The 16,459-nt window shown below is 49.6% G+C and overlaps 2 protein-coding genes across 2 annotated transcripts; both read right to left on the bottom strand.

Annotated features, from left to right (window-relative positions):
- Positions 1–452: 452 nt before the first annotated feature.
- Positions 453–3,573, bottom strand: INHBE (inhibin subunit beta E). The gene is made up of 2 exons (XM_027071432.2): positions 2,469–3,573; positions 453–2,207 (listed from the first exon to the last, which is right to left on the bottom strand). Exons 1-2 carry the CDS (start codon positions 2,764–2,766, stop codon positions 1,456–1,458), a joined length of 1,050 nt encoding a protein of 349 aa, XP_026927233.1. The 5' UTR covers positions 2,767–3,573; the 3' UTR covers positions 453–1,455.
- A 1,648-nt stretch (positions 3,574–5,221) lies between these two features.
- Positions 5,222–16,248, bottom strand: INHBC (inhibin subunit beta C). The gene is made up of 3 exons (XM_015073216.3): positions 16,134–16,248; positions 15,058–15,768; positions 5,222–8,041 (listed from the first exon to the last, which is right to left on the bottom strand). The coding sequence occupies exons 2-3, from the start codon at positions 15,368–15,370 to the stop codon at positions 7,293–7,295; spliced, it is 1,062 nt and encodes a 353-aa protein (XP_014928702.3). The 5' UTR covers positions 15,371–15,768; positions 16,134–16,248; the 3' UTR covers positions 5,222–7,292.
- Between the last annotated feature and the right edge of the window lie 211 nt (positions 16,249–16,459).

The following is a 16,459-nucleotide window of genomic DNA, read 5'->3' as shown; positions in this document are numbered from 1 at the left end:
TTAACTGTTCAGACTGAGGGTCAAGGGGAAAAGGTAAAACTAGGGAGAGGACTGAGGCCCTACAAATATAGGTAGGAACTGTGGGGGAGCATAGCATGAGTCCTGTCTGACCCTCCCTCCCCCATATGAATTTGGCCCAGACATCAGTTATACACAGAGGGTCAGGCAACACCAATGGTCACTGGAGAAGAAGGTAAAACCATTGGTTACCCTACATATGCTCCTGTCCCAGCCATCTGCCTTTTCTTTCAGGGAAGCCTTTTTAGAGCACACTGCTTTTTCCTCTTCACCCAGGTCTCTAGATCAGTGATTCTCAAACATTTTGATTTCAAGACCTCGATACACTCTTTTTTTTTTTTTAAATTAGGTTCCATGCCCAATGTGGGGCTTGAACTCATGACCCAGAGATTAAGAGTCACATGCTGTACCCACTGAGAGCCAGGCACCCCCCATTACACTCTTAACATTTATTGAATTTTTGTTTGTGTGGTTCATATCAATGTACTATCTTAGAAATTAAACTGAAAAAAAAAAGTTTGTAACACAAGAGTACACAAGCACACATCCCATTAACAATGATGTCAGAAAGATGATGTAATCACATGCCACATAGCCTCTGGAAAACTCCACCGTATACTTTTAAGAAAATGAAAATAAAAAAGGCAAATAACATCTTAGTGTTATTATAAAAGTAGTTTTGACCTTGTGAACACCCCTGAAAGCGTCTCAAGGGACCTTTCAGGGGTCCCTAGACCTTACCTTGAAAACCTATCCCTTTAGACTATCACCCCAGCCCTTCTTTATGACTCATACTTGTTGGGTTTTCCCCTCATTTTTATTAGGAAAGTATAAACATTTGTCTCCCCAGTGCGTCCTGTCCCCCGCTGGGAAAAAAAAAACAGGGAACTTCTTGGGCTCAGCACCCCTCTCTCCTGACTCCCAGTTCTGGGGCTCTCCCACACACCTCCTCTTAGCCCCTTGCCTATCTCTTTTTTGACGCTCCCTTAGAGCTCTTCCAAAGTTCCTACCCTTGGCCAGCCTGTTTCCCCTGTCCCAAGCCTGCTGGGATCTTGGTCTGCTTCTTCCTCCCCTCACTTGAGGACTTTCTCTTCTTGAGAAAGACGAAGTAATTTTTCTCTGCCTTCTCCTTCCCTCCCTCTGTCCCTCCCTCACCTCTGCCATCTTTTCATAGGGGTTAGAGTAAGCAATCATGCTTTCTGGGTAGATTCCTTTAGAGAACACACCTTCCCCATCTCCCCACACATCAACCTGGAATAGGCAAGAGTCTGGACGAGTACGTGCCCATTCAGGTCCCCTAGGGGTCAACCCAGTCATACTGCCACCCCACCCATTGGGTGGGGCTGTGGATCAGGAATCTAATGTCTCCAGCCACAGATGCCCTTTGCCTGGGAACCCCCAACTGATCTCTTTACTCCAAATCCCCAGGTCCTCTTGCTAGCTGCAGCCGCAGGCCTCCACCACCATATCTGGCACATCTGTCTTGACCACATTGCCGTCACGGTCGAGGTAGAGGAGAGAGAGGGGCCTTCGGGCAGTAGGAACACAGCAGGAAGTACCCAAGGGCCAAGGGTTGTTGGCCTTGAGGAGGCTGAAGACAGCAGAATGGAAGGAGGCAGCAATGCCCGGGCTGCCTGCCAGGTGAGGGGGGCACTGTCCACTGCAGTAATTGAGCTGGTACCCCTCCGGCTGCAGGATCCAGTCCCGCCATCCCAGTTCCCGGAAGTCTACATAATGGTCTCGCCTGCAACATAAGGGGGTCTCGGGCTCACAGGTAGGGGTCCTCCTCCTGGTGCGGCCTGCTCCAGGCCCCTTGGGCCAGATCTTAAGCTCCAGGAAGGGCCGCTCATCTCCCGCCGTGTCCACGAGCCACTGTGGGGCAGCCGTGGCGTTGCCTCCTGGGAGTCTGCAGTCCAGCTGGAGTTTCAGGACAGCGGACGCCTCACCCCTCAAGCCACTAGAGGGCAGAGTCAGGGCGTGCCAGCCTGGGGCTGTCATCTGGTGCTCCGCCAGGAGGGTGCGCGACTCTCGGCGCCTCCTGCCTGGGTTCCACCTGAAGGTCCTCAAGGAAAGAGTGCCGGGAAAGGTGGGGAGCACACGCAGCCAGAGGCGGGCGTGGTACAGGTGCCGGGACTGAGCTGTGGACAGGTGGAAGGTGAGCACGGAGCTGCAGGCGGAAGTGGAAGGCTCTGCCAGGGAGATGGAGAAGGGACGGAGGAATGTGAGCAGAGCTAAAGCTCTCCTCGGAGACCCCCGCAAGCCCTACCCACGGCGCTCCCTAGCACCCACCTTTAGAAGAAACTGGGGCTGCCTTGGGTCCCCCGTCCTCCGCAGCCAGTCCCCGCCCCAACTTCTCCTCCCACACCCTGCGCCGTCTGCCTTTTCCATCAGTCTCCCCGTCCGCCTCCCTCTCCCGGTCTGCTCTCTGCCTCGCTCTCTCCCTCACCCACCTGTGATGGTAGCAAAGCTGATGACCTCCTCCCCATTCACTGGAGCCACACTTCCTGGCTGCAGTCTCCGGAGGGCTCTGGTCAGCGCTGCCTGGGGTGGAGGGTGAGTTATTCTGGGACGACTGGTCAGGTGCAGCCCCTCCAAGATCTGCTGCTTGGCTAGCTCCAGGACCAGAGCACGTTCTGCTTGGGGCTCCAGTGTGGGACCTCCGCAGGAGGGACAGACAGACCCTGCCCCCTGTGCCCACACCAGTGCCCACAGCAGCACCAGCTGGCGCTGGCCATCAGGGAGCCCCATGCTCCTGGTGAATGGCCCTGGGTTGGGTCAGGAGCCTTGGATGGCAGTTGCTCCTTCTGTTGATCTGATTGCGTGGAGGCCAATGAGGGCGCAGCAGAGGCAGACAGCGGTGCCACACCTACCCTTGGCCAAGGGTAGAGCCACCTGTCTTCTCTTTCCTGGGACTCAGGAAGGCAGTAGGTGGATGGTCCTATGGGTAGCTGAGTTTAGCGTAGTCTGCAGGTTTGACCCTCACAGCTCATGGCTGGTTACTGACTGGGGCCTCTTTAGAGCCGCAACCTGGGGCTCCCTCACCTAGTGGTCAGCCAGCAGACCTACCCTCTGAGCCCCAGGATTGGCCAGCTGTGCTGCCCATCAGGTCCTTGCAGGGGAGGGGGTGGAGGTCCCCCCCACCCCGCCCCAGCTCAGGTTTCACCATCTGGCCCTGGTTACTGAGTTTGAGGTGGGGTAGGGGGGTGGGGGGGCAATGTGGACACGCATGATGCAAGAAAGAGAATGATTTCACATGCTCAGTCCCCAAGGTCTGGGGCTCAGGGGAGGGACTCCATACGAGCTAGGTGGGGAGGGCGATTTTCCCCATACCTCTAGTCTTTCTAGCTTGCCCGGCCACCTCTGCTGCAACAGTTTTCATCAGACAGCTGTGAGTTCTGATGGTCATTTCTCCAGGATCTCTGGGCCAGAAGGAGAACTCTGGTCTCTATTTCTAGCAACGGGGTTGGGACAGCAAGGAGAGGTTGTGGGTGGGAGAGGAGCGGAGTCCTCCTGCCCAGGCCAAGGTGGCAGTGCCACGGGGCACGGAAGTCACCTCCTGACCCTGCCTATGCTGGCCGCCCAGAGTCCAGTTGGACTGGAGCACAACGTGGAGGAGGGCTGGAGCACGGAGGGGGGTTGGGGGGGAGGGCATGTCGCTACGATGTCTGAGGAACCAGAGAGGTACGGGTGGTGGTGATGCAATCTTAGAGCAGGGCAGAGTCCATCAAGGCTGGCAGAAGGGCATGGGACTTGGGAGGGCCCATACCCAGCTGCTGGTTCTCTTTAAGGGGACTGTGAGAGTTGCCTAAATTTAGGACATCCTGGAAGTGGTGCCAGGCCTCTGTGAGCGGGGACAGGAAGTGGGAGCTTTAAGGACTTTTAAGAGCAAAGCAAGATGATTGCAGCAACCTCAGTTCCAATCCCAGCCCTCCTTACCATGCTTCCTCACTGAGTGGAAGGGCCATGGCCCCTCCACCTTCAACTTAGGGTTGACTTCATGCTAGCCTTTCTCTCCGTGTCCCTGGTTTCTTCAAGAAGCTAGAAAGCAAGAAGTGTGATTGGGAAATGTGCCCCTACTCCATTTGATTAATCTCCCCTCTCTTTAGCCAGTGGGGGCTGTCAAGGGACTATTAGACCTGGCACCAGGGGAAGAAAAGTGGTGCTTTGGGGGCTGGGCCTCAGTACCGCCGGTGTCCACCATGTGGCAGTGTGGCGCCACTGGACCGCAGCTGGCTTAGCGTTGACCAACTTCCCAGGGAATGGGCTGTTCTCAGAAGTGGGGAGATGCGGACGCTTCCCAACCTCTCATTCTGGGGACTCTGTCTCTCCTACAGCAGACAGAGAGGCTGGTCCGGTGCTCTCCCGTCTCTCCACTGCCAGAGAGCAGAAGCTGTCATCAGGCCCCACGTCGCCGCTACCTTTGGTTTTAGACCACGTCATATTGACACGTGGCAATGGAGCTTGGCGACGGGTGCCAGGCTCTTCCTAGAAACCCGGGGCACTGTGTGGTGGGGAGGGGGAGAGGGGACAGTGAGATGAGACTCTGAGACTCTCCTCTCCTCCCTACGTGTCTCCCCGGGTCAAAACATATTCAAACCCCTCTGTCCAGTTCTCTCCCCGGCTCTCAGCAACTTCTCTGTTGGTTGAGGATGATGAGAGTGACAGCCCTCTGCTCCTAGGGTCTGGAACATGGAACTGCAAAGAAGATTCTGCCTACGCTTGGTGTCTCAGAGGGCTTACCTGTGGGTGCCAGGAGACAGAGTCAAGGGAAGCAGAACAAAGTGGCAGCCGACCCTACTTCTCCCCGACCCTCTCTATCAGGTGCCCCCAATTTTCAGCTCTTCCTATCCTCTTGCTGCTGTGCCTGGCCTGGCCCTACCTCCCCATTGACACTTACGTCAGAACCCAGCTATAAATATGCTCTTAGCATCTTAGTCACTTTCCCCAAGAAGTGCTCCCAGGTTATAAATACCCCAGCCATCTGCCTCACAGGCCCGCCCTACCACCAACCTGGTTGGGTGCTGGGGAGGGACAGGCTTGGGGGTGGGTAAGGAAGTAGAAGCCGGAGTGATTATCTTGCCCACATGAGAAAAACCCAACTCAGTCTGGAGTTAGGGGCCAAGAGGCTCTGGAAGAAAAGGTTCGGAAGAAAACAGACCCACCCTTTTCCCTTTTCCCAAAAGGCACAGCCAAAAAGAAAGAGTAATACTGATGCCGTGTTTATTTTAAAATTTGTTATGTTGTCCATCATGGGTTTGGGGGCATTCATTTTGGTGTTTTAAAAATATTCCATTAAGATATTATTTATCTTAATTGATGAATTTCTTGACATCCCCTTACAATTTTGCCCCCCCCAAGTGAGTGCCTTGCTTCATCTCACCTTTGTCTTGCCCCTGGAGACTGAAGGTGTAGTTGGAGGGAGAGAGGTTAGATCACAGTGGCTTGTAGGGAGGGGACACACTGTGGAAGGGGGGGAAAGAGGCACAGAAGACTTCCTTAGATGTTGTCCTTAGATGAAGATCTCCTCAAGGCAAAGGTGGCAGAGCTTCCATGGGTTGCTCAGGAAGCCCCAAGGCTCAGATTTGCAGGGCCCTAAGGACGTCCCTTTCAGGCTGTCTCTTCTAGGCTTCCTATTCCAGGGACCTCAGACCCTGGGAGGAGGGGGTTATAAGCTGAGCAAACACAGACATCACATTACCCAAAGGACACATGGGTTTTGCGCAAACTCGGCCTTGGGCTGCAGACAATATCGACCCCATGGTTCAGGGCTGTCCAGCCAAAGGGAGGGGATGATGAGGAAAGAAGGGCAAAGGTCTAGAGAGGACCCCGTCTCAGAGCAAATACCTCCCTGTCCTCATTCCGTGCCTTCCTTTTACTCTCCCTGTCCCATGCGAGTGGCCCTTGGCCAGTTCCAGCTTCCAAGCACGTCTCCTGGATGGAGCCCTTGGGTTCAGTGAGGGAGGGCAGCCAGCTCTGAGCCGTGCCTCTGCCTCCCACCACAGAAGGGCTCACAGGTTGTCAGCCTGGTTGCTGAGTGAGCAGTGATCTGTCTCATCTCTCGGAGTGAGGATAGAGAGAGGAGAAGAGCAGGTAAAACCTAAGTCTTTATCGGCACTGAGACCAGCAAAGGTGGTTCTGGGAGGCGGGGAGGAGGGGGCCTAAGAAAGAAGACGAGGCAGCCTGGGGAAGGAAGAGGCATGAAGTACGGGATAGACACAACAGCTCAGCCCTGAGGAGCCTGTGTGTGAGAGAGAGTAGGAGTGCACAAGGCAGGCAAACTCTGTGTCAACCTTGGTGTCAGCCAGGGTCTCAGCAGGAGACAAAAGAACTATTCAGCTGTCTGCGTTTGTATCACGAAGGAGACTTAATAAAGAACTTATTTACAGAGGCAGGGTTAAGGGAACCAAGGAGGAATGTTGAAACTCCCCGGGACTAGCAAGCCCCTAGTGCAGAAGCAGTGATATCAGAACCTAGGCAGAGCTGGGGCCAGTGGCGAGCCAGACAGGAGTTGTAGGGACAGGCTGCAGCCACAGTCACACAGATCCATGGCAACTAGAAAGAGGGAACAGGAGTAAGAAATACCCTGGCCTCTATCACCTCCTATCCTTTGATCTCCTGCTTGTGTCTCCCCTTAGTCAAATTCAGCAGGAAGCCAGAGGCCAAAGGAGCTCAGGTGAGTCAGCCCCTAAGGTCATAGAACAGGGAAAAGAATGGATAAGGATGTGCCAAGAGAGCCTTAGCAGCCCAGCAAGGCAAATAAGAAAGGGGCTCAAGATACAGAGAAGAGTAAACCCCACTTTGGAAAACAGTGATCTAATCCCCAGTGAATCCAAGGAAGGGGCTCTCTGGTAATCCAGAAAATCGGGGAAGGGGCTTGGTCAGCTCATCCTGGAGTGACAGCCATCAAGCGGGAAGAGGGGGAAGTATTGTGGATTATGGGATGGATTAAGGGTAGGCTACGGATATCTCTGCCTAGGAACTAGAATGGCTGCAGGTGGATCAGAGTCCCTGGGGTGGCAGTTGAGCCTGTGGGGCTTGCTGGATAGACTAAGCTTGAGGAGAGAGACTGGTGGTCATGAAGATGTACAGTGACTCTCTTTGGATGAAGATCTCCTCAAGTCACAGTTGGCATAATTTCCATCAGTTGCTCAGGAAGAGGGAGCCCTCCTTCTGGACAGAGACAGTAGTGGGGCCATCTCTTCCTCTCAAGGAAGGGTACTTCCGGGAGGGCATGCTTGCCTACCCCACCTTGGGCTGTCCATACCACACACGGACTAACTGCACCCACAGGACTCTACCACCATGTCAGGTATGTCAGTCTTGACAATGTTGCTGTCCCTGTCATAGTAGAGCAGAGATAGGGGGCGCCGGGCCGTGGGCACACAGCATGAACCCCCTCCGGCGGTGCCTGCCGCTGTGTTGGCCTTGAGAAGATTGAGCACCGCAGTGTGAAAGGAGGCAGCAATGCCAGGCATGCCTGCCACATGCAGTGGGCACTGCCCTGTGCAGAAGTTCATTGCATAGCCCTCAGGCTGGATGATCCAGTCGTGCCAGCCAATCTCACGGAAGTCCACAAAGAACTCTCGTCGGCAGCACATCCTTGACCCACCCTGGCAGTCGATGCCTCGCCGGTGAAGCCGGTGCTTGCCCGCAACTTTCACCTTGGCTGCCACAAAAGGTCTGTGGGCAGCCCCACCCAGTATGACCGAGCTCTGGGCTCCTTGGCCTTCAGGTACCAGCTCCAGGGTCAAGTGCCCTTGGCTGAAGGCAGCCTGAGCTTCAGGCCCCAAGAAGAGCCGGTGCCAGCCACTGGCATCCACCTCCAGCAGTTGCTGAGTGGCCCAGGTGAGGTTGGTGTCATGTGAGCCTGGCACAAGGATCCTCAGCTTCAAAGGTAAGGTGATGGTATCGGGAGGGAGCTGTACAAAGAACATGACGCTGGCCTGCTGGATCTCCATGGCACTAGCAGTTCTATCAGAGGAGAAGTGGAAGTCAAGACGAGTCTGGTTGATGTTGGAAAAGCCTGCGGACACAAGAACCCCCAGTCACTATGGTCTTCTGAGTGTCAGTGCTACCTGTTTACTCTCAGCATGCTTGAACTCCCTGCAGCACTTGGCATTGTTGACCACCCCTTCTTTATTGAAAATCTTTTCTCTCTTGGCTTCTATGACACAACTCTTATGAGTCTTCCTTGATTTTCTTTGCTGGCTTTTTTTTTCTCTGACCATCTGTTCAATGCAAGAGTTCTCCATAGTTTGTCTTTGACCTTCACTTCCTTTTACTCTACACTGAAGAGAGTTCTTACCCACATTCATGGTCAGCCAACACAATTTTTATGCTGGTGAGTCTCATATCTGGACGTCTAGTCTAGACCATTTTGCACCTCTGGACTAGATATATGGACTTGGGAATCAACAGGGTGCCTGGATGGCTCAGTCGATTGAGTGTCCAACTTGGCTCAGGTCATGATCTAATGGTTCATGGGTTTGAGCCCCACATCGGGCTCTCTGCTGTCAGTGTGGAGCCTGCTTTGGATCCTCTGTCTCCCTCTCTCTCTCCCCCTCCCCACTTTCTCTCTCTAGAGCTCTCTCTCTCAAAAAAAAAAAAAAAAAGATTTGGGAATCAACAACCTTCAGGTTTAAACTTCTAACCGCTTAATTTTGCCACATAAATGTCCTGCCAGCACATTAAAATAAAAATTTTCCCAAATGGAAATCACTCTTTTCCTTCCTATATACCCCTCTTTCTGTCTTAGAATTGGTGGCACCACTACCCTCCTTATCACCTCTAGAAACCATATCCAGTCCCTCACCACAATGATTCTATGTATTTCTTCCTATCGCTATTACTCTTGTCCAATTTTCTCTCTTCATCCCTTACCTGACCTCCTGGAACACCTTAATTGGGTTTCTATTCCCTCCACTCCACTGAAACTGCTCTTGTCAGAATCACCAACACTTTCTACACTGCCAAATCCAATGGTTTCATCTCTTTATAGTCATCTTATTTGACCTTTAAGCAGTGTTTGACACACTTAATCATTCCCTCCCTCTTGAAATATTTCCTTCTCTTGGTTTTTGCGACTCTGGCCACTCTATCTTGGTCTCTTACTGACAGCTCCTCTTCCTCTCCCTGACCTCTCAGTGTTGAAGGTCCTGAGCTCTCTTCTCTATCTATATTCTTTCCCAGAATGATCTCATCAATTCCCATGGCTTTGTATTCCATCTGTATGCTGATGACTCCCAAATATATATCCCTGGCCCTGACCTCTCCCTGATCCTCAGGTTTGTATATCCAGCTGCTGATCTGATATTCTATTTGGATATCCAATGATATCTTAAACTCTTCATGTTCAAAGATAAACTCTAGATTTATCCCACCCCAACACAAACCTATTCCTTCTCCAATCTTATTCCCTATACATGCATTGCTTGAGGCAAAACCTTGATTGCCCTCATCCCCTACTTTAAAACTATCTGCAATATCTGACAGCTCCACCTCCAATTCATAATATAATTGCACTCATCCCCATCTCCTCTACTACATATTAGTTCAACCCACCATCATTTTTCTCTTGAATTATGGCAATAGCTTCCCAGATGGTCCACTCTTGTCCCCCAAATCATTCTCCATATATCAGCCAGCGTGCATTTTATTACATAGATGGGATGATCTCCTTAGCTTAAGGACCCTTCAAAGGCTTCCCATTGCTATTTGAATAAACTAAACCTCTTAGCACAAAAAAACTTGTATGATCAGGCACTCTGCCATTTAACGACTATATTCTACCTATACTGTCTCTTTTCTGTTCCATGAACTCACCAAACATGGATTCACCTCATGGTCTCAGCACGTGCTGTTTCCTCTGTCTGGAATGTCTTTCCAAGATCTCTGAAGGACTGGCTTCTTTTTGACATTTAACTCAAATGTCTCCTTCTCAGAGAGGCTTTTCCGACTAACATATCTAAAGCAGCCTTCAACAATATGACCATTTCTCTAATACATCGTCCTGCTTAACTGTCTTTATAGCTACTACCACTCTCTGTAGTCATTTTTGTTTTTTGTTCATATGTTTACTATGTACTTCTCCTCCTCTTCTCTCCTCCTCCCTGCCCCGCCATCTAGAATGTAAACTCCATGAAGGTGGAGATTGTGCCTGTACGGTTCACCATTCTCTGTAGTGTCTAGTACATAATAGGCACTCAAAACATGATTGTTAAATGAAAATAAAGTTCAACTAGGCTTCGTGTGAATTGGAAAGTCAGGAATAAGGTTGTTCTCGACAGCTCTCAAAGCCAACATGACATCTCTCATCTCCATCTCTCTAAGTAAGACTACTCCATTCCTCTCTCCCTGTGGATCTACTTCTCCTTTGTCAGTTTCCTCAGGTTGTAAAATGGTGGCCCCAGCTCCTGAGTCTACAGAATCTTTTACTCAGCTCCTCTTAGCTAAGAGACATGATCTTCTAGTGTGCCCCAATTCCCAAATCCTAGATGAAGAGTCTGAGGGGCTCAACTAATCTTGCTATGTCACTAAGCACCCTCCCGTTAAAATCTCTTAATTTACCCTAGTTAAAGCAGGCAGACACATAACAAGTAGGGGCTATGGTAGGCTATTACAGTTGGCCCCCAATGAACAACACTTCCCAAAATTCATGGCTTGGTGCAGTTCCTTTCCACATTAAGTCTGGGCATGGCTGTGTGACCTGATTTGGCCAATGGGACATAGGCAAGCACACAGTTCAAGCAGAAACTTGGTAAGTGCTTACACAATGATGTTTTGCCCTTTTGGAGGCCAGCCACCAGGCTTTAAAGAAACTTGGGCTAGACTACTGAATAATGAGAGACTTTGAGGATCAGACACCATCTTAGATGTTCCTGTCCCATCCGAGCTCCTGACTGAATGCAGTTGCTTCAGTGACCTTACCTACTCCTCAAACGGAGATGAAGAGCTGTCCAGATAAGCCCAGTCAAACCACACGATCATCAGCAATGTTGACTTTTTTGGTTTAAGCCTCTATGTTTGGGCTGATTAGTTGTATTAAGAGATAACTGAAACAGAAATTTGTTACAGAAGTAGGGTGCTCCATAACAAAGACCCAAAATATGTAGCGTTGGCTTTGGGACCGGGTGGCAGGGAGATGTTGGGAGGATGGTGAGGAGACTGTTAGCAAAGGTAGGAAGAACAGTAAGGAAATTGCCACTGGAAGCTGGAGAAAGGGGAACCTGTGTTATGTATTGGCTATCATCTGTGGTAACTTGGAAGCTAGAAATGGTATCTAACAAAGTTGTGAATTTAGCTAAAGATATTTCCAGGCAGAATGCTGGAAGTGCCAATTGGCTTATTTTAGCTGCCTATGAGAAGGCATTTCAGGAGTGACATGAACTAAAAAAGGAACTGTTCAATTTTCAAGCAGAATTTAGAGAAAATATTTCCAACAGGACTTGCTAGATTGAACAATAAGATATTTTTCCATTCCTCACCTCTCTGTCTGGCAAAAGGTTCTCAAAGTAAGAAATGGTCTCAGGGTAAAAATCAAATCCAGGGCATTGCCAGCAAAACATGGTCTCTGAGTGAAGATCAAAACATTTAAAAAAGGGTCAGCTGTAAGAGCCTTTGTTAAGATCTAACACCTTTGTTAAAATCTAAAATTTAAGATGATGTTCTGTAGATCCTCTCACCTAGACAAAAGGGCTTCGAAGGATCTTGAGTGTTGACCCACAATATCCCACCTTGTAACCTAAAGAGGTGTCTGTCTTGATAAAGCTGAGTGTCTTTTGTCTAATCGAGTAGACTACAATTCATTATTTAGAAGACTCACAGGGTTTTACAGATAATTTTAGTAGTGAAAGCAGCATCAGTTTGGACTAAAAGGGACAGAGATGATTCAAAAAGGAAAGATGTCTCTGGGCCCCCAACTTCTTTGGGCAGAAAGCAGGCTGAGAAAACTTCTCAGCTGCAGACACAGGTCATTTCCTATGTAAAAGGAAAGACATCTCAGAGGGTGGAGCCAAGGGCTGAGACAGTAGATCTAGAAGCCAAGGAGAGCACTGATGGGCTCTCCTTAAGAGGAGAGGAAATTCTTAGCAAGGAGCAAGACCCAGTCCTAACCAAGAGAATTCTGGATTTGGGGTAGACCGAGATATGTGCCCGGCTGGATATCAGAACGTTCATGGATCAGTGACTGTTCTGTGTCCCCCACTCCCCTGTCTCCCATATTGAAGAGGAGTATCTATTATGGTTATCCTGTCCCTGTGTCAGCATTGCATGTTAGGTGTGTGGCAGGCAGATAACCTGTATTTTAGGTCACAGGCAGTGGTGTGCTGGTAAATGTTTAACAACTGGATTCCGGAGGCAACTAAACCCTGATTTGTAATGTTTGCCAATTTCTGTGGTATAAATTCTCCCACCACGACTGATTTCAAAGTATTAACGTGACAACCCTAGATGCGGAGTTGGGAGATGTTTGTAATTTGTTCTCACGAGCCAGTAGGAGGCAGTTCCAGGACATCACTGAACGCCCCTACTCCAGTTTCTCCAGAGCCCCAAGCTCTCTCTTCCTATCTCCACCAAGAGCAACACTCAGATCTTGCTTTCATACTGTAGTGTAGACGATAGCTTAAATTGGAATAAAAACTTCAAGCTAACATATTGAAATGAAAAAGGTAGAACCCAGGTATCAGTTATTCTCACTTCCAAATGTCATCTCAGATCAGGCCCCCTTGGGCCTGAATGTTGTACTCATTCATTGATTAGCAAATATGTGGAAAGTATATAGACTTTGAAGTCAGAGAGAACCGTGTTTGAATTCTGCCCCTTGCAACTGTATGACCTTGGCCATGTAAATGATCTTCTTTGAGTGTCAGCTCTGCTTTCAGAAGATGGAAATAATAAAATCTACTTTAAATGAGATGAGGCAGGCACACTAAATACCTGGTAGCTGACAATATTATCACAATGTTGCCAGGAACTGGTGTCAGGGATACAGAGGTAAAACAAACAAACAAACAAACAAAACAAAACAAAACAAAACAAAACACCAACAGGATCTTGGTGTTCAAGGGAGCCATGGTTCGTTGTTATCTGTCTACCCTTGTGCTCATCCACTCCGAGCTACTTTTCAACTCCAAATGCAGTTTACTCCTTCAGACTTTTACTCTCCATTTACTGTGTTTACCATTCTCTACCCATTGAAGTCAAACTTATTCTACAATGCCAGTCCATTTGCAATCTTCTTTTGAAAGCCTTTCCTCTCTCACTAGGACCCACTGAATAACCCCTGCCCCAGCAAGCTCTGTGCCCTCCTCTAGCATTATTTCATTCTGCCTTACTTTCTAATTAATTTATTCCCAGCAGCAACTAAACCCCTCATGCACAGGAGCTGAGTTTTCGATTTCTTGCTCTTTCCCACCTTAACCTTCTAAGAACATTACCTGTGTTACTTCATTTAATTCTCTCAACTATCCTCTCATTATCCCCATTTTATACGTGAGAAAACTATTAACAACCGAGGTCACAGAGTAATAAGCAGCAGAGCAGGGATTTGAACCCAGGTTTATCTGGCTCCAGTTTGTGTTCTTAATCACAGGCAGAAATCCCCTTTTGAATTAGAATAGGGTCTTATGCATCACTGATGATTCTACACTGTGGTCAAGCTGACTTATAGCATGGTTTGGTTGTTTAACGCAACCAATGTTTATTGGTCATCTACTGTGTTCACGAGAGGCAGAGTAGTGTGGTGGTCAAGGTCATGGGTTCCAGAGCTAGGCTGTCTGGCTCCACCACTTACCAGTCATAGGACCTTGAGAAGTTACTCAACCTCTTTTTTTTTTTTTTTTTTTTTTTTTTTTTAAGTAAGCTCTACACCCAACGTGGGGCTCAAACTCATGACCCTGAGATCAAGAGTCGCATGTTCTACGGACTGAGCCAGCCAGGTGCCCCAATTACTCAACATCTTTGTGCTTCAGTTTCAGTATCTTTAAAATGAGGATAACAGTAGTACTTGCCTCACTGGGTTGTTGTGCGGATCTTAAGGAGTCAGCGTGTGTAAAAGGCTTAGAATCAAGTAAACATCATACAAGTGTTATTTCTACTATACGCTACCTTCTGGTGATAACGCGAAGAATAAATGACAGTTCTTGATCTCAAGGGATTGACATTTATGGGAAGACAGACTTCACAGAAAACCTGGAAACAGGCAATTCCACACAGAGTTCAGGTTCAGGGTGAGGGTATGGGAACCACGGGAGAGGGAGCCCATCACCTTCAGGTCAGGGTGGGTTTTTGAGGATGGGAGCACTGGGTCTTGAAGGGACAGGGGAGTAGGTGCTGACCAGGGGAAAGGGGCCAGGAGTGGGCAGGATCTTCCAGACCTCAGAAAGAGCTTGCAAGAGGCTCAGAGGCCAAAGACATCACTTTGTGTTCTGTTTCTAGGGTCCTGTCTCCAATTTCTCGACCTTCTCTCTAACTACGCACTAAATTCTCCAACTCCTCTTCCCTCTCTGGGGGTAACTCTCCTTTCTCCTCTATCTTTTACCCACCTTTCTGAATCCCATTTTGACCCTGTTCTGATGTGAGGACCCAAGGTATTAAGACGAGAGAACAGGGGTAGGTTGGAGGGGTATTGTAGTCCCAGTATTCTACTGTTTCCCTTTTTACTAAAATGAGGCGTCTGGGGGATGAGGAGAACAGAGAAAGGACAGACTCCCCAGATCCCAGCCTCAGGGCCCAGGCCGAGGAAGTAGATTAGCTCACACCACAGCCTGTGGAAGTTTGTGGAAGCCAGAGGACATGCAGACAGGCGGTCCCCAAAGAAGTGAATTCTACCCACTTCCCAGCTGCCCATTGGTGAAGTCTAAATAAGAGAGAGCAGGAGGTAGGGTGGGGAGGGGTGAGAGCCTGGGATTAGGAGATTATAGGCCATGGGAAGCAAGAGTAGGATGGTTTGGGGGAGGGGGACAGGGGTTAGGCTGGGAGGAGACGTTTCCTTTCCCAGAGAGGTCAGGTGGTTTGGGGAAGATCTATAGCATAGGAACCCACCTGTGTCAGCAAAGCTGATGATCTCATATTCCTGTTCCCTGTCAGCCTCCAGAAGTGTCCCCTCGGGGGGCCCATGGAGGTGCTGTAGCACAGTCCTCAGAGCAGCTCTGGACACAGGCCGGCTCAGTGTTGGGCGCTGGCTGAGGCGTAGCTTGTCCAAGATGCTTCTCTTGGCCAGGTCAAGAAGCAGCTCCCGCTGGCGATCCAAGTCCAAGGCAGGTCCTCCACATGCCAGACACTGACTGTCAGCTCTGGGAATGGCCGCTGGAGCCGGAGCCAGGAGGAGGAAGGCCAGGAGCAATGAGGAGATCATTGCTGGGGGAGGGCCTCTTTGAGTGATACAGCTGAGGCAGAGCTGTAAAACTGGGGCTCAGGGTCTCAACAGCTGTGGTCTCAACTCCAACCTGGCCACCGGGGGCCCTGGAAGGAGAGTGTGTCCAGCTGGCATGACTCCTTGTTGCAGGGGATACAGCAGCCAAACATCTGACTTGGGAGATGAAGCCAGTTACAGGTAGAACTTGGCAGGAGCCTTGAACACATAGTCAGTGAAAGTACAGAGTGGGGGATGTGAGGGGAGGTTGGTTTGTTTGGGGAAAGAAATGTCCCCGGGCCAATGTTGGGAGGCAGTGGGTTACCCAAGTAAGCTGCCAGGCCTGGGGACAAAGGTTAGAGATGAAATTCCTCTTCAGATCAATAGCCTTGCTGGGAAGCCTGGAGGAAAAGGGAGAGATGAGAGGTTTTTAGGCTGAGTGTTAAAGGGTGACTGACTCTCAAACAAGAGGGGTCATTGGCATGACACTTCCTGTCACTGTTGTGGGGATAATTGAGAGTTATATTTTCCTTTGCCTGGTCCTTCTCAAAGCCCCATGCCCCTTTTCTCCCTCCCTGAGGTTCATAATGCAGAATCCTTTGTTATTCCTTCCCACCCCTATCCCGTTAGGTTTTACCCAGCTGGGATCCAGATTAGCCAGTATGAAGGTTAAGGCAAAGGAGGGGAAGTGTTCCAGCCAGGTCTTCTGTGTCCTCAGTGGGAAGTCTGAAGGTGGGAATGGGGCTTGAGTGCTAGATTTACTCACCTTTTGGGGATTTGTCTGTTTGGGAAGAGAAATTTTGAGATTTCTCAGAATCCCTGGTCCTCCAAAGGTCCTGACCAGTGGCTCTCCAGGGAAGGGCCTGTGTCCCCACAGTAGGGATTTACCTGGCAGGAATGGTGGGTAGAGTTAGGAAGATAGATTTTTTTAAAAACTAGATGACCTTGGTCAAAATTCTGTCTCTTCCTTTTATTAGTGGCGTGACTTTGGGCAAGTTTCTTGACTTCTCTTGCTTTAGTTTTTTCATTGCAGAAGTGGGAAAAATGGTTACCCATGATACCAAAATCCAAAAAAACCCATAATCCTTTTTT

This window comes from Acinonyx jubatus, chromosome B4 (genome assembly GCF_027475565.1).
Source record: "Acinonyx jubatus isolate Ajub_Pintada_27869175 chromosome B4, VMU_Ajub_asm_v1.0, whole genome shotgun sequence".
Taxonomy (NCBI): Eukaryota; Metazoa; Chordata; class Mammalia; order Carnivora; family Felidae; genus Acinonyx; species Acinonyx jubatus.
This window is presented reverse-complemented; position numbering and strand designations above follow the sequence as displayed.